This window comes from Cheilinus undulatus, linkage group 23 (assembly GCF_018320785.1).
Source record: "Cheilinus undulatus linkage group 23, ASM1832078v1, whole genome shotgun sequence".
NCBI lineage: Eukaryota > Metazoa > Chordata > Actinopteri > Labriformes > Labridae > Cheilinus > Cheilinus undulatus.
Window position 1 is genome coordinate 27,488,879 of NC_054887.1, and position 23,735 is coordinate 27,512,613.

At 38.0% G+C, this 23,735-nt stretch overlaps 1 protein-coding gene across 3 annotated transcripts in view; it reads left to right on the forward strand.

Annotated features, from left to right (window-relative positions):
* LOC121505440 (ankyrin repeat and BTB/POZ domain-containing protein BTBD11-A) overlaps positions 1 to 23,735 on the forward strand; it is a 358,909-nt gene that overhangs the window by 310,789 nt on the left and 24,385 nt on the right. For all 3 annotated transcript variants that reach the window (XM_041780785.1, XM_041780786.1, XM_041780787.1), the window contains exons 6-9: positions 8,533 to 8,622; positions 14,588 to 14,689; positions 17,809 to 17,902; positions 23,235 to 23,370. In XM_041780785.1, coding sequence (XP_041636719.1) covers positions 8,533 to 8,622; positions 14,588 to 14,689; positions 17,809 to 17,902; positions 23,235 to 23,370 — 422 coding nt within the window. The remainder of the gene's footprint in view (positions 1 to 8,532; positions 8,623 to 14,587; positions 14,690 to 17,808; positions 17,903 to 23,234; positions 23,371 to 23,735) is intronic.

Below are 23,735 nucleotides of genomic sequence, written 5' to 3' on the forward strand. Positions count from 1 at the left end.
TAACTGTTAGATACCATGATTTTAGCTTTTGATTCTTTTTTAATTTCAAAATCATTATCATCAATGTTACATTTTTTACCCTATTATTTGTTCCCGGTGAAGATGAGGTTGACAGTTTATGGTGAATTTTGACCCAAATTCAGAATTCGGCCCCTGCTGTGACTGAGTCTGACATCCCTGGCCTCAAGGAATACAAACTCAACAGTTCTAACAGTATTAAACGAGTGCAGCCAAAGGGTTAAATTAAAGATTTAAAGCAAAGATAATTACAACTAGAAAACATATCATTCTAGGGAAATACTGATATCTAGAATGACTGCTCTGTGGCTGTATGCCTCTGAAATTGTTGGGCCTTAAAAGTTCAGTTCAATCTTAAACTACAAATGAAATATTAAGTAATATGTCATTTGTAATTGAATATATTAACTAACAGTATTAAGTTTATTAAAAGTAAGGGCTGAATTAAGAGGCCCAAAGACTTTAACCTTGATATATGATATGAAAATCTAATTGGTTTATCCTTGAGGTAGGGTCTATATATGTGTACAGTTTGATTTAGTCTTCCAGAAAGACATGAACTTGAGGCCCCATGGCCAGAACCCTTGATCTATGACCTCAAATGTCTAATTTGTTGCTGCTGAGGCAGGGTCCAGTATTTATTTAAGGTTTGAAGAATCTGTAGAAGCATTTTTCAGATTCTGTGTCAATGAGTAAGGGATGTACATGATGCCTGAAGACCTTGAACCTTGATCTTTGACTTCAAGAATCTAATTGGTCCTGGAGTTGAGTCTAGTATTGGTGCAATGTTTGAATACTGTCTGTTGACGCTTTCTTAAAATATTCTGTTGACAAGTAAAGGATGAACATGAGTCCCCAAGACTTTGACAATTGATCTGTGACTTCATAATCTCTTTGGTTCATCCTTTAGGCAGGCTGGACGTTAAAGATTTCATGCAGTTTTTAAATGAACACCCACTTTAAAAATAAACTTTATAAATTACTGTGTTAATAAAAAATTAATTGATTAAACCTTGTCTTTTCTATTTACCTCCTAGCTGATCCCCTCATGCATGCACAGGAATAACATTTCCTGGTAAAAAAAAAAAAAATCTCATTCTTCTTTATAGAAAATGTGCAACCTGTTGGAAACTCTTGAATAAAAATTGTAAAAGCTGCATGTTATTGATCCTCTGGTCTGACATCTACCCTACAGCAGTGCTTTTAGGCATTCGAAAAAACTGATTAGAAAAAACCAATCAGTATTAACATCAGCTAAAAATCCCTCACAGGAGCTTAAATTAATAAAAAGGACAAATCAGTGATCTGATATTCTTAATCTGCCTGCAAACTGAGCTTTAGGAGGGTTTTAGTTTTCACTCTGGGTCAATATTCCAGCATTACTACATCCAAGTGTGATCATTATGTGAGATTTTTTTTTTGCCTTTCCAAGTCAGTGGAGATATCTGTGATTCCTTGTGCTGCTAAGTGGAAGCTAATGGTAATATCTGATTTTCTGAGGTCAGAAAGATGTGCTCTGTTAAGCACAATTAAATCTTGGCTTGTCTCCACTCTAATACAGGGGAGAAGTATCTGCAAAGCTCCCTTTTACATTTTTGTTGAACGTGCAAAATGTGGTGATAATACAAATGCTGGAAAGTAGAAGCACTAAAATATGGGAGAGGGTGGATCAGGCATAAATCATCAGAAACTCGAGCTACTGCCTGATAAATAAAGGGCTAACAAAAGCAAGTTAAGGCTTTTGGAAAAGTGAGGATATGACTCTTTCTTTGTATATCAGGGGTTTTTTGTCATCCTCTGATCCTGGCAGGTTGATTCACACCACATACAATCAGATTATCTGACTGGAGCAGGCTCCCAGTATTTACAGCTCCTTACAGGTTCAACAAATCGTATTGATTGATGCTTCTCCTCCCGTAAATAAGAGGCCAAGATGTCATGGCACACAAGCTTTTATTTACTTGTAAAACATGCTAAACGTTGCACGGTACTAGGAGCTTTACAGAAGCTGTAAAATACAAAGCTGAGGTCTGTCATTACAACAGAGAGGCATTTGAAATCATTATGGTGCCATCTCTTTTTATCTGTCTGCTGATTAAGTAGATTGGTGCCTTGGAAATATTTTAGAATGAATCACCAGAAAGGGATATTAGTCTTTTATGAGCGGGTTGTTAGAGGCCTTTGTTGGACATAATATCCCTGATTGGACCTATGAGTGAATCCTGCTTTATAATAGTCATCTAAACAGCCTGATACATGTTTAAAGGTCACCACAGGGATATTGCCTGGTTATTTTTCTCTTGCTTTAACACTCAGCTCTCCAGCTTGGAGCATAATGTGCATGGTGTCAGGCTTAAGAGAGTACAGGCATTGGGAAAACTATTCTTTAACGCAGTTACTCAACCCTGCTCAAACAAAAAAACACTACTTTTGCAAGAGTCACAATCTAAGTGGTGAAAAGTGCAGAAAAATAGGTTAGGTGGCAATAAAAATACATTAAAGTGACAAAATGGTCAAAAAGCAGCAAAGAGTGGCAAAAAGTGGGTGAAAGTTGGCAAAAATGGGGAAGAAAAGTGGCAAAATTTGATTAAAAAATAAGTTATAGGTAGCAGAAATGGTTAAAAACAATAAAATGTGGCAAAAAATGAGTAACTAAAATGGGAAAAAATGGCATTCAATGGCAAAAGGCCATTTAAATGTGCAAGAAGGGGCAAAAAGATTGCAAAAAAGGGGGGAAAAATTTAAAATAGCAAAAAGCAAGATAACTGAGGCAAAAACTGAAAACAAAAAACAAGTTACAGGTGGCAAAATTGATCAAAAATCTGGCAAAAAAATGAGTGAAAAGAGACTAAAATGAACAAAAGTGACAAAATGGTCAAAAACCGGCAAAGTAGTGAAAAAAATGGTTGGAAATTGGCAAAAATGGGGAGAAAAAGTGGCAAAATTGAGTAAAAAATGAGTTACAGGTGGCAAAAATGGTCAAAAAACTGTAAATGTGGTAAAAGATGAGTGAAAAGAGACTAAAATTGAAAAAAGTAGAAAAACATGGGGGAAAAGTGGCGTTCAATTGAAAAAGGCAGCTTAAATGAGTGAGAAGGGGCAAAACATTGCAAAAAAATGAGGAAAAAATTGCAAATAGCAAAAAGCAGGATGAAAAAGAAAAAGTGGTGAAAAGGGGCAAAAGAAGTGGCAAATTTGGGCTTAAAAAGCTGTAAAAATAGATTAAAAGTGGCAAAAAAAGGGGGAAACATTGCAAATAAGGGCAATTGAAATATATTTTAAAAAATAAAGGTTGACAATTCAAGCCAACTGTACAAGAGAGGGAAACAAACTGACTCATGTTACTCACAATGTATAATTTCTGAGGTGAAAGTTGACCCTTTTTAAGGTTTTCTGGGGGGAAAATATTTCAAATAAAGACACAGAAGAGCCACAAATCATCACAAAAGAGTCACATGTGGCTCAAGAGAATCGAGTATCACTGCTTTAATGTATTAGATTATATGTGGGAGATTGGAACCTGCTAGAAATGACAGTAAAATGCACATATGCAGAGATTTGAATAACTTTATGCCAAGACAGACTTGCACACTATGATTTCTTGTTTCTTTCTAATAGAACTAATGAGCGGGCTGTTGGCAGACTCTTCATAGAGCTGCTAAAGGGTTTTGCTGATTGCAGTGAAATCAACGTTTTCACGGTAAAGTTAACAAGAAGAAGCAAATACTCCACCGGCGAAGCACATTTTCATGTTGATGATGAATCAACATGCTCAAGTGCACTTCAGTTCACTTCAGTTATTTAGGTGTTGAAGTCAACAGCAGCAAATTAAGAACGGGACAACAATACAGGCAAGTAATTTGTTCAGGCAAATACAAACAGGAAACATATGTCTCATTAAGAAGTAAGAGTGCCAAGTATTTCAATACAAATAAGTGATGATGTGTAGATGAAGGGTATAAGCAAGAATGTGTTAGAATGAACCTCTTTCTTTCTTGTAAACCTCTTTCGATATAAACATAGCATAAAAAGTAAGGACATTTGTGTTGTCTGTTTATTTCCCCTATGCTTAAATGGTGCCACAGTTGTAAGGATCATGCATTTGTGGGATGAGCAGCAGAGCTTATTATGTAGGTTGCACCCAGCATGGGGCCTGCTACAGTGGTCATTAGGTGTCTGCTCCAAGAATCAGTATGCCATGTTTGACTGATGTGGATAGGACCCATGCAACAGGGCAACTTCAAGCTGGTGTTCTGCAAAACCAAGTTGCGCCATTACTTGGAGTGAGTCCTTGCACCACCTCCCAACTGAGAGCCAAGTTCCATATAATGGAGGATATCAGAGCAAGGCCACAAGGTGGGCAGCCCAAGAAGACCTCACCCTATCAGCACTTTGGAACCGTAGGCTGTCTTCTACAGATTTGTCTCTGCTCAATCTGGAACAGACTCCAAGCAGTCAATCTCCAGTCTCATAGGGCTGCCAGGACCGCCATTCACCATTATGTCTGTGGGTGCTGGTGTCTGCAACACAGGCACTGGAACCTGAACATGTGGAGTAACGTTATGTTCAGCGGTGAGTCCAGATTCTACCGAAGGCAGTTGGATTGGAGGGTCAAAGTTTGAAGAAGACGTGAAGAAACCTACGCTGATTGCTGCACTGATCGAGTTACATCTTTTAGTGGAGGCAGTGTGATGGTGGAGGCTTGTCATTAATGGGGGGAATCACAATGCAGAGAGATATCGAGATGAGATTCTGCAACCAGTGGCAATCCCATATATCCACAGTCTGGGACTGAACTCCAACCTCCAAGATGATAACACTCGCCCTCACAGAGCGGGGTTTATCAAAGACTACCTCCAGAATTTGGGAGTGGAGAGGATGGAATGGCAACCAGTGTTGTCAATCTGTCTTCAGACTTCAATTCACCAAACGAGTCAATGGCAGAATAAGCTGTTTGGCATTGGTAGAGAAGATTTGGCAAATCTTTCATGGGTGCAACCTACATACAGTACTCAGCTCTGCTGCTCATCCCACTAATGCATGTTCCTTACAAATGTGGCACCATTTAAAAGGGAATAAACAGGCTTTCCAACAGTGTAAGATTTATTGCCCAGAAGCATTGTTACAATGAAGAAATAATCCACCGAACAAAAATGTCCTTACATTTTGTGCCAGGTTTATATATATATACCTTTACCTCTGTCCATATGTCTGCCTGTCCACACCACTCGTGTGAACTTAATTTCTCAAGAATGCCTAGATTTGCTTCTTTGCACACACATCCACTCTTACCCAAGAATGAACTGATTAAATCCAGAATAGATTTTAGAGGTTGAGAACAAAGAAATACCATATATCACTGTCCTTCAGTTGCATACCTTGCAGAGGCAAATTATTGCAAGGCAAAAGATAAAATCAAGCTTTTATAGTGAAAATTTATTCATCCACTCTAACCTTATAACCTCCCTTTGGACCTTTATTGTCCCTGGATTCTACTATAAGAACCTCTTAAACACCTTAAAATAAAAGATAAGATAACTCACAGGTTTGAGCCTTACAGGAAAGTAAAGCTATTGGACTTAAATCCCTAAAGAGTGGCATGACTCACTGAGTTAACCTTTTTGTGGATAGCTCTTTCTGCCTTTTACAGCATCAAGCAGTCTTCTCCCACAAAACAATGCACTGATATTACTTACACCTTTAGCGAGCATGGCCTTCTTGTGCATGATCACCTCCCTGGCCTTCAGAAAATTCCTGATGGTATAAAGTTCAAAAGGCTTTTGTTGAGTTGTTGCTGCACTTTTTACCTCCATAACTTATTTGAAGAAAAAACAGCGAGATACTTCATGGATAAGGATGAGTAGGATGTATGCATGCTACATTGATGTGAAAAAGTATGTGCCCCCTTCCTGATGTCTTATGTTTATGCATATTTGTCACACTTGATTTTTTTCAGATCTTCAAACAAATTTTAAAATAGACAAAAGATAGCCTGAGTAAATGCAAAAGGCAGTTTTGAAAATGATGATTCCATTTATTAAGGGGAAAAGCCATCCAAACTTACCTGGCCCTATGTGGAAAAGTCCTTAATCAGTCTAGAGGGGTTACAGAGCAGTCTTTAAGGCTTTGGGACTCCAGCAAATCAATGTGAGCACCATAATCCACAAATGGAGAAAACTTGGAACAGTACTGAACCTTCCCAGGAGTGGCTGGTCTATCAAGTGAAATCATCCAGGAGGTCACAAATGAATCCAGAGGAACATCTAAAGACCTGCAGGCCTCATTTGACTCAGCTAAGGTCAGAGGTCAGGATTCAACAGCAAGAAAGAGACTGGGAAAAAATGGCTTCCATGGGAGAGTTCCAAGGTAAAAAAAAAAAAAAAACACTGACCAAAGACTCGTCTCACATTTGACAAAAAAACACCTTGATGATTCCCAAGACTTTTGGGAAAATATTATAAGGACTGATGAGAAAATTGTGTAACTTATTAGAAAGTTATGTCCTGTTACATTTAATGTAAAACAAAAGCCCCATTCACACGGGATTAGTTTTACCTAGGGACTTCTGGTAATTGTAATAATCATGAAGAATATTTGTATTCTTAATCCCTATAAATCAACCATGTCTGTAATTTGCAGAGAAAAAATTCCAGGGCAAATTACCGACCATATTTCAGCACACACATAGATACACAGATAATCCCATGCAAATTGGTATCTATGAAAATTAGGGTGGTAATCAGTGTCTTTTTCTACAGTCAGCTTGGCTTTTCCTGTTCTTTTTTTCTGATTGTAAAGATAATGGCAGCTGCGTAGGAGACTGTTGACAAAGTTTTGACATATATAGGTTATAAATAGTGCTTCTCTTTCATTAATTTCAGCTTATATGTAAAATGGCTTTAGATTAGTTAACTAATTATTTAAACTCCACGGTCCAAACATTTGTTGGCGCTGCTCTCTTCATATGCATAGCGCTTCTTCTCTGCCTCCCACAGCTTTACTTTGCAATAGCCTGATCTTATAGTATTATTCAGGCGTCATTGGCTGCCATTATTTTTAATGCATAACACAATTTACCATTGATGATGATGATCAATGATTTTCGAGAATTAAATAAAGGTTAAATAAATAAAAATGTGTTGCTAAACATTTAGTGGTTAGGCTGCAACAGCTGATCTGAGAGAAGAGCTGTTGTGGATGCGTAATGATCCTAAATTTTTAGAGCGCAACATCGACTGGATAAAAACTGTTTAGAGTGACAGGAGAGGTTCATGTTTAACATTAGATGTCTTTCTTTCTCATACTTTAATGGTAAAGGATGCTCGACTCTCTCTGTCTTCCTCTGTCTGATCAGCTGCAGAGATGCATGGGTGACTTGTGCTACCTCGCTGCTTAAGTGGAGAATTATGGGAGATGTAACACTAGTTTATTAGTCATGGACAGCTACAGGTCTAAACAAAACAAATATAGAGGCAAAATTACTGTAGTACAGATTGTCTGTTGGAAAATCTGGTTAACAGTATGTATAGGCCACATGAAGGAAATGTCACCTACAGAATGTGATATGCACGATACGACATTTTTTGCACAACCTATAGAAATAAAAATTCACTGTGCATTTACATTGCTGCAGCCATGCCTCATCTCCAGAAATGTTTGTAAATTTAAGAACATTACAGACTCAGCTTATCCCATGCAAATGCACAGGGGGTAACTCATAAATTATCAGAGGTCCACAGGTAATACTAAACCCGTGTGAATAGCACTTCATAGAAATAACATCATACCAACAGTCAGACATGCTGGTAGTTTGATAGTAAGGGGCTTCTTTGCTGATGGAGCCATTCAGCTCTCTACAAGAAAGGAGTGGCCTTGTCAAAGCCTGAACTTAAATCTGATTAAGATGCTTTGGCATGAGCTTAAACAGGCCGTTTAGGCTGGAAATGCCACTAGTGTGGCTGAATTAAACAATTCTGCAATAAAGAGTGGGAAAAAGTTCCTCCACAGTGATGTGAAAGACTCAGTGGCGGTTGTTGCCATCAAGGATGGCTCAACCAGTTCTTAGGTTTAGAGGGCAATCACTGTTTCACCAGGGCCAGGTGGGTTTGGATGACTTTCTTTCCTTGATAAATGAAATTATTACTTTAAAACTACATTTTGTATGTACTTTGGTTATGGTTGTCTCATATCAAAATATGTGTAATGGTCAGAAAACATTTAATGTGACAAATACGCCAAAGAAATCCAGAAAGAGGTAAATACGTATTCACAGCACAGGGCCAGCTCATAACAATATTAAGACCCATCACAAGTCTGTAACCTTGAGTGCCTTTAGAGAAGAATTTAGATCATGGCTCAGTTGATCAAATCCAGTTTCTGTCTCTTTCAAAGAAAGGTGGACAAAGTTTATGATTTACCAAGAAGTCCTCCAGCTCATCAACTTTCCTTTCCTACCAAAGTTCTCAGCAGAAATCAATAACCAAGTCTAACCTTCCTCCTTGCTCCCTTCCACAGGGAATGACCCCACTCATGTACGCCTGCGTCCGCGGCGATGAAGCCATGGTCCAGATGCTACTCGACGCCGGGGCTGACATCAACAGCGAGGTCAGTGCTCAGGGAAAAACCTCATCAGCAGGAACTACATGTTTATTATTCCATGCTTTAGTTTTTGTTGAAACTGTTCATTTACATTTGTTGTTGTGTATCAGTGAAAACGATTTGTGTTGCTCTCTCCTCCCCTCTCTCTGTCTTCATTGTCTCACCTGCTGTCGGCATGCCCTCTGTTCTCCTGGCAGCTCATTACATGAAGTGCACCGATAAGCAATGCGAACGAGCATCATTTGCATAGTAACAATGATAGTTTGTCTCTACACGGATACAGAATAATAATCCTCTGATAGTCTTTAAATGCTCTACACCGCATCAATAATGCATTACTGAGGTACGAGCGTGTGCACTTAGTGTAACTTGCTCCCACAGACCGTGCATCCAGCATGAACTTTATGCACTTATTTATTGAGTTGAGCTTAAATGGTGAGGCTTTACTGCTAAACGTCATGATTGTGTGTCTGCAGAGTGTTTAAATGTAGTTGGTTATCACATACTCAGAAGTATAACTGCATCATTGACTCTCCTCCCTCATATTGACCTCATGTTGACTGTTGTTATCGCTCCATTGGTTCAGTGCTGTGTTTAGTGAAGGTGTGTTGACTCTCAAGCAAAGGGTTAGCCAAATATATCATCAGGAGTTTCATCCATTGTATAGATATTATGAGAATTAGTTCCCCCAAAATGCTACAATCCCTTTTCTCATCTGTTTACAATCAAGCCCGACCCTGCAGATTATTTCAATGCTGAGGTTTTAGATCATAACTGTCCATAGTTTTATCTAATGCACCCTTATTAAGGGGCAACAGGTTGTTTTACAGTTGCAACCATATAGGTCAGGGGTGTCAAACTCATCTTGAGTCTGGGGCCAGATTTGCTCTAATGAGACATCCTGAGAGCCGGACCATTTAGGCCAGGAGAGTCAAAGTTAATCACGGATTCTGAATTTAGGCCTAACCTAACGAGGTCAACATTTAACCATAAAGTGTCAACCTCATTTTCACCATTAGTAAAATATGAAAAAGAAAAGATATAACAAAAAGGCAAATATTTAAGATAAAAAGTCACAATCACAAGTTTAAAAGTTAAAAATGTGACTTAGAATTTTAATTTGTGAATCTTGAAGGTTAAAATATAATATTAAAAAAATCAGAACATGAAAAACTTCAAAATCAGTTTTAGTCAGAATCGGGAGATGCAAAATTGAAAATATGGAATGACAACATTAATTTCTTTTCCCACCTTCCTGACCCTTTAGGTAATTATTTTTAGTCTTTTTCAGATTTTTATAATTTAACAAGGATATTTTAAATCATCAAGGCAAAGTTTACACGTTTGTACTGGAGGAAATCTGCAGACCTCGTAGCAGTGAGCCAGTTCTAATAGAAAGATCTCATAATCTTGCGGGCCAGATGTAACTGTACCACGGGCCAGATTTGGCCCCCGGGCCTTGAGTTTGACACCTCTGATATAGATGCTCTGTTTTTACACACTTCTATGATACTGGTAAAAATTTCATTAATAAACTCCCACCTTAAGGCAGGAAACAAGTCGTAATAGCAACGCATTCGAACTGACCAAAGTGAGGTCAACGATGTAAAACAATCAGTTCATTTAGTTACAGGCACAAAAATTAGTTGGCAGGGAAAGGGTTAATGAATAAACAAGTGTTTTCTATTTGAACCTCATTCCTTGGTTACACGTATGTCGAGTTCATTGTCATCAAATACATTTTATTGCCTTTAATCTTTTGCGCTGTGCTACATTAGGCTTGTTTGCTTTACATGTTCCATCTCGTCATGCAACATACACCCTGATACATCACACGGTGCTATATTATGCTGTGCTTTATTATGCTGTGCTACATTATGCCAAGCTACATTATGCCATGCTACATCACACAATGTACATTACCCTGTGTTGCATTATGCAGTTCTACATCACGCCGTGCTACATTACATTGCTGCATTACACTGTGGTACAGTAGGCTGTGCTACATTATATCATTCTATATTGCCCTGTGCTACAACAACCGATGCTACATTACGTAGTGCTACATTATCAGTGCTATATTATGCTGTGCTACATTATGTCATGCTGCATTATGCCGTGCTACATTATGTCATACAACATTATGTTCTGCTACATTACACTGTGCTACATTACTCTGATCTGCATTTCACTGTCCAACATTATGCTGAGCTACATTATGCCATGCTTAATTATGCTACAATATGCTAAAGTACATTATGCTGTGCTACATTATACCGTACTGCATTATGCCATGCTACATTATGCTGTGCTTCATTATATTGTGCTACATCACACCTCGTTACATTACACCACATTGCATTACATTGTTATAATATGCTCAGCTACATTATGGTGGGGTACATTACGCAGTGCTACATTATGCCATGCTACATTATTTTGTGCAAAATCACGCTGTGCTACATTACACTTTGTTACATTAAGCTGTGCTACATCATGCTGCACTACGTTATATCTCTACATTATGCTGTGCCACATTACAGTGCTACATAAACATGCTACATTATGCAATGCTACACTGTGTTACATTAAACAATATTGCATTGCATTGTGTTATGCTGTGTAAAGTTATGCTTTGATATATGACGTTGTGTTACTTAGCGTAGATTGTTTTGCGTATTTTGTTTAGTGGTCAGTTGTGTTGAGCCATGTTATATTGCACTATTTTGTTTTGGCTACATTATGTTGTGCTCAATTGTGTTGTGCTGTATGTGTTGCTTCCACACTGTGTTGCCTTGTGTTGCGTTACACTTTGTTGCGTCACACTGCGGGTTGTTACACTGTGTCACATATCATTTTGCTGTATTTCATTGTGTTGTGTTTTGTGACACATTACCTTGTGTTGCATAACATTGTGTTGTGTTAAATTGAGTTGCATTATAGTGTTGTGCTGTGTCATGTTGCGTTACTTGTGTGTGTATGTCATGTTATATCTGTTGCACTGTGTCATGAAATATTAAATTCCGCATTATTTCATGTATCGTTATATCTTGCTGTGTTACATGAAGTCATACCACGGCATTGCAGATTGTGCCATATCATGTTTTCTTGGTTCATGTTTCATGTTACTTAATATTGTATCATTTTCATGTCATGATAGTTTTTGTGGTGTTACGTTGTTGTGTTACTTTACATGGAGATTTCATTAAGTTGTGTTATATAATGCCATGTGAAGTTTTGAATGCATACTGTGTCATAGATGTTACATTAGGTAACTAGTTGTTGTGCTACATTAGTTGTGTAAATTAGGCCTCATTATATTACAGTGCGTAACCTTATCTTGTCTTACATTATGCTGTGTTGCACCATGTTATGCTATTAATGCTGTGTTACAATAAGTTAAAAAATGTCAAGTAAAATATGGGATTAATACGTGATGGGTTGTGAAAAGCGTTGTAAAGTTGTATTGTGTTGAATGGCATGTATAGCCACATTGTGCTCAGTTATGTTAAGATGTGGAATGTGACACTGCGTTTCATTACTTTGTGTTTTGTTTCTATGTGTGTCATAACTATGTATTTTGTTGCTCTGTAATTTGTCACAGTGAAGTTTTCTTTCATTGCGTATTGTTAAGTTTAGTCTACTCTTATTTTTGTCTGTAATATAGTATGTTACAGTTTTGTGTTACCCTATTGTGTGATGCTAAATTGCATTACATTACGTTATGTTATGCTAGGTAATGTTACGCTAGGCTAGGTTAAATCATACTAGGATAAGCTACTTAACGTGAAGCTACGTGATGTTACACTACCTTAAGTTATGCTGTGTGATGTTACACTATGTTATGTTATGCTACATTATATTGCGTTACTTTATGTTATGCAATTTTATGTTGCGCTACATGATGTTACCTGCTACATTATGTAATGCTACGTTATGCTATGTAATATTATGCTAAGTTGTTACGCTACGTTGTTACGCTACGTTGTTACGCTACGTTGTTATGCTATGTTGTTACGCTACATTGTTATGCTACATTGTTATGCTACGTTGTTATGCTACGTTGTTATGCTACGTCGTTACACTGTGTTATTACACTAGGTTGTTATGCTACGTTGTTACGCTACATTGTTACACTACGTTGTTACACTATGTTATGCTGTTATGTATGCTATGTTGTATTACACTTCATTGCATTTTGTTCTGTCACACTGTTGCTTCACTTCATTCTGTGATGTTATGTCGTGTTGAGCCACATTCTATTATGCCTGGTTTTGTTATGCTTCTTTTTGTTACACTACATTTCGTTATGCTACCTTTTGTTACGTTATGTTTTGTTACACTAGATTTGTTATGCTACGTTTCTTTATTCCAAATTTTTTTATGCTACGTTTTGTGACACTTCGGGGGATTTTTTTTGGCTATGTTTTGTTATGTTACGCTCTGTTACGCTGGGTTGTGTTTGCCACCTTTTGTTTTGCTACCTTGTGTTTAAATAGAATATGTTCAGCTACGATATGTTATGCTACTGTATGTTACGCTGCGATATGTTATGCTACAATATGTTATGCTTCAGTATGTTAAGCTACGATATGTTACATCATGATATGTTATGATATGATGTTATACTACAGTAGTTTGCGCTATATGTTAAGCTACGCTTTGTTACTCTAGGATATGTTACACTTTGTTATGCTACTCTATGTCAAATTATGCTACATGTCATTACACTAGGCATGATAGTTACATTATCTTAGATACATTTGAGAATGTATGAGTCATTTCTGGACATCGTCTCACTCACTGAACTCCACTAACATCATAAGCTTTCAGGTTATTTATTTGTAGCAACTAAGGTATAGTAACATTTTAGAGAAGCTTTAAACCTCCAGGCTTTATTGAGCTTTTAGCAGGTTTTAGCCTTTTGTCCGTGAGTCATTATGAGACGTTTTTCGATTTAAAGGCATCACAAATCAAAACATTTTAAAAATTTACAGCCAAAAGTGTAAAAAAAAAAGCGGCTGTTTCTTTGAGCGACATTAGTTCTGGTGAAGAATGCCCAGAGGAAGGTGTTTGGGTAATGACACAGCAAAAATGACAAGTGAATTTTGAATCACCCCCTCTGTTTTAGATGGCAATAGAAATCTTCAAACCTCAGCATTTAAGACTTTCTGCAGGGAGAAATTATGTGGTTTTGATTGCACTTTGAGTGGAAGCAGATAAAGTTCCACATCAGTGATAAAGCATCCCGCTATGTAAACATGTAGTAAAACTCCAGAGTCATGATATTTTAAGCTTCTGCAGTCAGAGCTGCCTGGTGCTCCTGTTGAAAGTGCCTGGTATTATAAAGCGATTAATAATTCATAACTCAGAACACAAAAACACTAACAGTCCCACTGTTGTTTAGCGTCAGGGCTCTAATGAAATGTGACATTACATTAAGCGTCTGTTGGAAAAGAGGCCTCCTCCGGGCGACATTTAGGAATAATTTCTATAATTTACGCAGAGATAAAGCCACTTTAGAAATCACAGAACAACATCAGGCAGAGTGGTGGTTTTAATTTTACCCCGACACCGCTTTGTTCATGAGTCAGCACCACCCGATTTTACAGTTGTTTGCAGTCCTTGCCAATGTTGTGTTTCCCCTCTGGTTTCATTCCCCTTTGAAATGAAACCCTGTTTAAAGAGGCTAGATAATGCAGAGAGTGGTCAGACAAACGTGCACAGGCAGGCTACGTAAACGTGATGATTGAGACGAGAGATTTTTAGAAATCAAGCTGGTGATTTTCTGTGAAACTCAGAGGAAAATCTCCCTCCGCCATCCTGCCCTCACTTCGCTTACACTCCTCCTCCTTCTGCATACTGCTTCTCGCTCCTCCCTCCCCCTCTCCCCCCTCCTGAGCTGTGAATGTTAATGGCTGTATATATATATATATATCTCTCTCCCTGAACTTCACCTATGACTTCCCAGGTGCCAAGTACAGTAAACAAGCACCCCTCAGTTTATCCTGAAACGCGCCAGGGGACGCCTCTCACTTTCGCCGTGTTACACGGACACGTCCCTGTCGTGCAGGTAGTTACGTTTATCACCTGTAAACATTACCTGTAGCCCTTGCCCTGACCTTTTGTACCAACAATGAGGATATAATGATGGTGATTATTATTATGGTGCATCATAATAATAACAGTAACAATTCCATATGTCATTTTTATTTCTCCCTTTTTTTCCTTCTAGTTATGTGGAGAGGGGCACAGTGGTATAATGCTGACACGCCAGAAAAAATAACAAAATTCATCACGTTGTAACGTGTTTTATGAATGGTCACAACAAAATCTTAGTCATGTATAAGTGATGTTTTCACACTATGACAAGATATCCTCATGTAATTGCATCATTAAAGGTAATTATGTAATAAAACAAAATCTTTATTGGTATAAAAGTGCACTTTTTATCCTGTTAAAACATAAACCTGATTACTTTTTCATTTCAATTTTTTATTTTCATCAAAGGGGCAAGAACAAACTTTTAAAATGAACAACCTTATTCCTGAAAAGCTGGCATGCTGTGCAAAATATGAATTAAAACAGGGATTTGCAATTCTTTTCAACTTATATTGAATTTAAAACAGTGCAAATACACATACGTTATAGATTTTATTCCTGCAGAATGTTTCAAAAAAAAGTTGGGCCAAAGGCAAGAAGAGACCGGGAAAGTTGAAGAATCCTCAAAAACACACGGAACATTCCCCAGGAGCTGGTAATGCACAGTTCAGATGATAGATTTGCGAAAAGATGGGTTGACTACTTGCAACTGGACACTGTGTGACATTCTAAACTTCTGCTAGTTCACACCGCTCACTTTATTGTTGAGTCTAATTGCATAGTAATTTTACAGAAAATAAGTATAATTATTTAACATTTTCTCAAAAGTAAGGTGATAATTACCTGGAAGCATAAGCATTTTATCTAGTAATAATTCAAAAATATGGAAATAGTAAGATAGTATTTACCTAGGTACCTAGTACCTAATAATAATAATGATTTAGTCATTCATTACAAAGTAATTCCTCATAATATTGTAGCAATTCACTGGTCACAAGGTGGTATATCCCAGCCCTCTAACCCTAACCCCAGTCATATTGTAGCAATTCTTTGGTAGTTAGTTGGTATCTGCCCCAGCCCTCTAACCCTAACCTCAGTAATATTGTAGCAATTCTCTTGTAATTAGGTGGCATTTATCCCAGCCCTCTAATCCTAACCCCAGGAGTACTGTAGCAATAATCTTGTAATTAGATGGTATTTCCCCCTTCCTCACCCCTCTCCAAACAGCTTTTAAGTAATTTTTAGGCTTGTGGTTAAACAGGGCGTACACTGTGTGAATTTCATCCAATTCAGACACAAATTTTGAGTTGCAGGATTTACTTGGAAGTCTCACAAACATTTTAGTGATTTTGCCATGCTGTATACAGGGGGAAACGATGGCCAACCTTGACTTGAATATAGCCCAACAGGCTGCTCCAGACTGGTCAGATGAATTGCTGGCATATTTGATATTTTGGTCATATGACCCCAGACACTCCCACAGTGAGAGCAGAACTACGAGCAGAATCCTCAACTCTGGGGTATTTTTTTCCTTTGTAAACTGTCAGGCAGCATTATAAATCATCATGACACCAGCAGGGATGACTTTCTGATGCCCCCATGCTTTAATAAAGGAAATAAACAAACTGGAAATATGCCTACCTGTGGACCTCCAGCTGACACAGATGTTGATGCTGTTAGCACATAAATCATGCACAATGGTTGTGCGTCGTAAGCAATTCAGTCGTCAGTACGAGCTGAGATTCAGCCATGACTGTCATAGAGTCGGCTTGAAATTACACAGTGTATGCCCACATTTAGGGGGTTAGGGTTAGGAGATTAAGATTAGGGTAAAATGCCACCACAGAATTACCACAGAATTACAAGGAATTACCTGAAAATGTACACATTGATACTAGGTAAATACTGCCTTAATATAACCATATTTCTAGGTTGTTACTTGTAAAATAACAACTTATTACAAGCTAATTATCATCTTATTCTTAAAAATATATGGATAATTACACTTACTATAAAATACTAGGTAATTAGGGCCTACTAAAATGAAGTGCTACCAACATATTTTTTTGAAAAATTACATGTTTCATGATATAATGGGATATCTTCTAGAATTATAATCTGAAAAATGTGCCCTACAACATGTTCACTAATACTTTTAATATTTAATTCAAATCTTATTTAGTTATTAATTTATTTTGTTCATAATAACTGTGAAATAATTTATGTGATTTGAATAATTTGTGCAAAACTATGGTGTCCTAGCATTAATTTATAATATTTTGAGATAAAAAATGCATTGCTTTAAAAATAATGTTATCCTTTCGCTAATGAGTTTGTATTAAATGGTAGAAATAACATGGAAATGTCTTGTTATCATGTGAGAAACGTCTTTAAGGTGAATGAACCTTCACTTTTTAAAGTGGAACTTGAACTTTTTTGGTTTTTCTGGCATGGCAGCAGTGTGTTTCTGTGTGGACTCTCCAGATTAAGTTTGTTTTTCATTATGTATGCTCTTCAGATGTATAGATGAGTCACTCAGGCCCCTATATACAGTCTATCTAAGGAATCTAAAGATTGGTCCTTCAGCAGCACAGAGAAACTTCCAGAGGCAAAACAAACAGCACAGAGCTCATGCACAGCTTCAGGGATGCCATATTTCAGACTTTTGTTCATTTTAATTCATAATTCATTGTTTTGCAGTAGTTATTGCTCAGGCTGACACTGGCTGGAAGCTTGATGAACAACGTCGCCCTCAGGAATTTTTCAATAATTAATCTCCAACAACGCAATCAGAGTTTTTTTTGAGAGAAAGAATAAGATTCCTCCTATCTCAGCACAGGCAAGTGTTCAGCAACAATAGGCCCCCACAGACAAGAGCTAATGAGGACTGTGTTTGGTGTCCACAGCTAGGACAACCTCTAATTGAGGTGGTGTAGCTTTCCAACAGGAGAGGCTTTTTCTTCCTGCCAAGCCTGAGAGTAACACGCCGTCTCTCCCTCGCCTGTTTTCTTCCCCCTTCTTCTGTCCCCCCTGGTCTGCCCCCCCTCCTCTTCCCTCCCCTCCGACACCTCCCTTCCTTCCTTGCCACAGTTGTTGCTGGATAATAGAGCGAATGTGGAGGGCGCCCTGCAGGATGGGGCGGAGAACTACACAGAGACCCCGCTACAGCTGGCTGCTGCTGCAGGTAATCACAAACAGGCTGCCGAGATAAGAAGACACGCTGATTCTGCTCACAGATCCTTATTTTTAAAGCAGCGTATACACCATTTGTCTTTTCATGCTTGATTTAGAGCTCACCAGAAGGCTTCTTCACTTAGTTGTGATTAATTTATGATTTTATTTTACAGTCAGAGAGTCAGGGAAGCTGCTGCTCATCAGTGTGTTGTTGTATTTTGTGCAGCCGCTCATGAAAGGACCTTCAGAAAGGATTTGAATCCATCATAATGGCTTGAACTGACTGATCATTCATGCAAACAGAGCTAAATGTGCATAAAATCAAACAAATTAGAAAGATTATTCTTTCATTGTTAATCAGATAAGATTTGTAGCACTTGTGTGCCTGTTTGTTTAAAACGAAGCTCCAGCCAGGAGCTCTTTAGATTGGCACTGGCCACAGAACCCTTCTGACCACTTTTTACCCTTTTTTGCCAGATTTATGGCACTTGTCATCCATTTTTGCCACTTTATTTTGCGTTGTTAAACCAATATTTGCTGCTTTTCACCAGTCTTGCCACATTTGCTTCTTTATACCATAATTGTGCCCTTTTTACCAATTTTTGCCACATTTTAACCAATTTTTGCCCTTAGTGTCCATTTTTGCCACCTTCAATCCATTTTTGCCTTGTTTTTTTTTTTTTTTTTGCTGCTTTTTAATCCTTTTTCCACATATTCCAGCCATTTTTGCCACTGTTTGCCCATTTAAACCCATTTTCCATTTTTTCCCACCTTCAACCCATTTTTTCTGCCACTTTTTTGCCTTTTTTTCCCATTTTTTGCCACTTCTTTGCCACCATTAGCCACCTTTAACCAATTTTTGCCATTTTTTCTGCCACTATTAAAAATGTTGCTGCTTTTTTGTCACTGTAAGCCCCTTTTTGCTGTTTCTAACCAATTTTACCACATTTTTGCAACTTTTCAATCAATCTTCTGGCCAATGTGTCCATTTTTGACACTTCAATCACTTTTTCCCCACTTTTCAACCATTTTGCCACTTCTTGCTCATTTACAACCATTTGCTGCTTTTTCCCACCTCTAACCCATTTTCTCAATTTTTTCTGCCACTTTTTTGGCCCTTTTTCCTATTTTTGCCTTTCCTTGTCACTGTTTACCACCATTTTTTTCTGCCAATTTCAAACATTTTGCCACTTTGAACCCATTTTTGTTGTTTTTAACCTTTTTTTGCCACTTTGAATACATTTTTGCACCCCTTATTACCCTTTTTGCCATTTTTTTGCCTCTCTTAACCCACTTTCGACAAATATCTTGCTCTATTTGCCCTTTTTTGCCCATTTTTTGCCACATTTCACCAACGTTTGCCCACTCCTTTTTGCCAGTTTTAACCCATTTTTTTGCTTTTGACCATTTTTTTTACCACTCTTAACCCACATTTTACACATATTCTGTCACTTTTTTGCCAATTTTTGCCCATTTTTTACCACCCCTTTTGACATTTTGACACTTTTATTGCCAGTATTAAATTCAGTATTCAATTCTTACCTAATAGGGTTGTCTCAATGTCCTCTACTTTATTTTTCAGTATTCTGACATTTGTGCAAATCATGGCTTAGCTATGAATTCTGACATTCATTGATTACATTCCTAATTTTATATATTTTTAAAGATATTACACAAGTGTCTATATTAATAAAGAGATGATTTGTCAAGTTTGGTGTGGAAAAACTTGGGTGGCCCGCACAGAGTCCTGACCCCACCTTTGGGATGAACTGGAATGTAGACTGCAAGCAAGGCCTTCTCGGCTAACATAAGTGCCTGACCTCAAATTCCCACAGAAACACTCCAAAATGTTGTGGAACGCCTTGCAAGAATGGTGGAAGCTGTTAGAGCTGCAAAGAGGACCAACTCTATATGAAAGTACTTTTATTTGAATGTTAATACAGTCCCTGATGGTGTAATGGTCAGATGGCCAAATATTTTTGTCCTTATAGTGCATCATTCTACACACTCATTTCTAAATGTTGAACTATTCCTTTAAAGCTACTGTGACATTTTTCAGATAATAATGATTTTGGCGCCCCCTGTGGATAAAGCAGTACCTTACTTCCTATCTCATTGTGTGTGTGTGGGTAGTGATGTTAGTCTCACTCTCATTTAAAGCTCTGACTTTGAATCTTTTCATTCTTGATTCTGCAGCAGTTCACTTTGTGAACACGTAACACCCACCCTGCAGCAGCTTTCATATGCATTCAAAAAAACTTTATAGAAACTGTCAGCCTTGACGCTGATGGCCTTTCTGCTGCTCTAGGTCATACACTAGCACCAGGGTTCACTTTACTGTCTTACGTAATAAGAATAAAACTTTAAATATAGACCATATTTTTAAAAAACGACTGCACTGATGCTTTTCATCCCGGCCTAATCAAAAGTATATTCTAAAATGTGAATCAAAGTTCATTTAAATAAAGAGAGTGTGCACTATATGGTACAAAGAGTGACCTCAGGATTGTATAACAGCTGCTTAAAGCTTTCACACAAACTCCACCTTGGATAATGAAGACTATTAACATCCCACTCATTACATAATAAATAATGTCGATGGAGTAAAGACCACAATCCCAGATCTAATTTTGTTAATGAACTGAAACCAATTAAATTATTCTCATGCAGCTGCGGGCTCTTTTTTTTTCTCTGACTCCCTCCTGTTTTATTTTACTGTCACATAAACTTTACAAGGATATAAAATCAAGGATGAGAGTATCAAGGGACTCAGGTTACATTCCAATTAATTTTTAATAAGCAGCGTCTTGATTTGATCAGATTAGTATTGAGATGTTTAAATCAACTTTTAATTGGAGTCTGCTGTACTTAACGTACTCTGATGCTTGAGACTGAGTCACATGTCTCTGCTGTAGTCTTAAAATATTTCTGGTCAAGTTTCCATGTGGAATTCAGCGAAGAAAATATATTAGATGTTATTTTTTGTGCCTGAAAGCTTCAACAGCAGCTTGAAGAGCCACTTAACCTCACACAAACTCAGAAGTAGACATTTTTAGCACATCATGATCATGTTGGAATAAATTTTCAGACCTTTTTATCTTTAAAAGTGTCATGCCACGCCGTAGAGCTGAACTTTTAGTAACAAAGCCTCCATAAGGTTTCATATGCCCAACGCTGAAAGCACAGTGGTGAGTGAAGGTCACTTTAACCTCGCAACATGTAGCATGGTAGTGACCCTTGACCTGAGAATCCAATTAGTTCACCCGCAAGACTGAGTGTGCGAAATTTGGCAGCAATCCCCAAATTCTTGATGTATTTTGCCTGCAAGCAAGGGATAATATGAGGCCTAATGTCCTTGTTATTTGACCTATGACCTCCAGCATCTAAATCAACCTAGCACAAAAAGCAAGGAAATTTGTTCTTGGTAGATTATCCCTTTGTCATATTAATGCTCCTGTGACAACAATGTTCCATTAAGTTACACTGATTTTATATCAACATAAAAATATTTTGACTGACACTGGGCCCTGTGTATCAAAACTCAAAATCCAAGATCAAACTTGGTGTGGGGGCTGATCTTTGGATGTTTTGTAGGGGGTGCCACTGAGCCGTTAAGCCACAATCACAAAAAAGTTGTGATCAATAATCTCATTTCCCTCTAAGAATTTTCTTAATCATTTTTCATGGCTCTATTAACATTTTTACCCCCTGACACAACTACTTCCTGTTTCATGGCGAACAAAACATTGCCATGGTAGCGACATTGAACAAAACCTCATGGGTGCAAGGAGACTGTGTTTGGATTTTTCTGGGAAATTTTAAGTGTGATTTGATCAACCACATAGAAATTGTGGTTAATAATGATAAAGAAGCAGTAACTTTCTACTTCCTCCTTCATGGCCAATAATGGGTCACCATGGCAACAGTTTTAGTGTCAGACCTGTGAGCTTGAAAAGATAGCATTGGGACACTCACCAGAATTTTCACAACAATTTTGTGGCAGATTTGGTCAATTTTGCAGGAACTACCCCTGTTTATTTGATTGTTTTTGTTCCATTTTGAGACATCAAAGTTTGACGAGTGTCTACGGCCATGCCTTTTGAGTTTTGTACATGATTTTGATAATTTTTTATCATTCGCGTCTCTTTTAGTGACTGGCCAAAATTCAGCTTGATAGGACTAACGTCCTTGGATGAGTTAATCCTTGAAGGACCCCTGGGCTTGTCAAAAAACACCAAATTTTACACAGTGACCAAAAATGGCGGACTTCCTGTAGGGAATTCACCATGACGATAAGAGACTTTTTTATGTGCTTATGAAGCTTTATGTGTGTACAAAATTTCATTTGGATAGGTGAAACAGCCTCGAGGGGCTGAATTTTAAGGCCGGTTTCGAGGGCACTAGGGAGTCAGTTCCCATCACTCATGTCGGAAACCAATAAAATATTTTTTTCACCAGGCCCCATGCATGTGTCAAATTTCAAGACTTTTTGGATCTGTTAAGGCTGCCAAATTTGAAAACTCACACAGAATAGAATAGTGACTAATCCTAACAATCTCTATAGCAGTGATACTCAAAGTGTGCTTCTTTTATGTGTTCATTTGAAATATTATTCTCCCAGAAAATCTTAAAAAAGGGAAACTTTGACCTTGGAAATTATTCATTGCAAGTCACTTAAATCAGTTTGTTTCCCACACTTATACAGTAGGCTTTAATTGTTAAAAATTAATTGTCGACCTGTATTTTTGTCTGTAAATTTCCTTTGCCTTTATTTGCAATTTTTCCCACTTAATTTTCAATTTTTGCCATTTCTAAACAATTTTTACTGATTTTTGCCCATTTTTGTCACTTCTTTTTGCCAGTTTTCACCCATTTTTGCAACTTTTATCCTGCTTTTTGCTATTTGCAACTTTTTGCACGTATTTTTTTTTTGCCACTATTCACCTATTCAAGCTGCCTTTTGCCATTAAATGCCGCTTGTTTTCCACTTTGCCACTCTTTGCTGGTTTTTTTGCCCTTTTTCCCCAACTTTTTGCTAATTTTTGCCTGTTTAAGTCCCTTTTAACTCAGTTTTTGCCACTTTTTGACCACTTTTGCCACCTGTAACTAACCTTTTTGTTAATTTTCACCCATTTTTTTGCATTTTATTCCTATTTTAGCTTTTTTCACCCATTTTTGCCACTTTTCACCACTTAGATTGTGGCTCTTGCAAAGGTATTATTCAACAATTTGGCTCTTTGGTCGAGCAGTGTTAAGTAACACTGCTCTTTAGGGTCATCGCACTTCAAAGCTAGGGCCCTAATTACCCTTTATTAATGTTTCACCTGTTATGTCCTGTTCAGGTAACTTTGAGTTGGTGAGTTTGCTCCTGGAGCGAGGGGCCGACCCCATGATCGGAACCATGTGTCGAAACGGCATCTCATCTGCCCCACTGGGTGACATGAACTCTTACAGCCTGGCAGCAGCACACGGCCACAGGTAACACACTGAAACACAGACACAAAAACTGCTCCACAAGTGCCAGCCAGCCAGAGACATATCCATTACCACGGTATTGATCCATTTACACACTCTGCTCTGGTCCATCTGCCGCCCACAGAATCCTGCAGCACAGGAGAGGCAGAAATCTCGCTCTCTCTGTCAGACAGCCGGCAACGATAAGCGCTGCAGTCTATTCAGCGGCCATTACAGCTCCAGTTTGACATCATTTCCCCGCAGCTGAGTACGATAAAGCCCATTAACATTCAGGGCAGCGAGAGCTGTCAGGGAGAGGAGAGGAGCCAACAAAACAATGCTGCATTATTATTAAGACAATCAATTACAGCGGGATGATCATGCTGCAG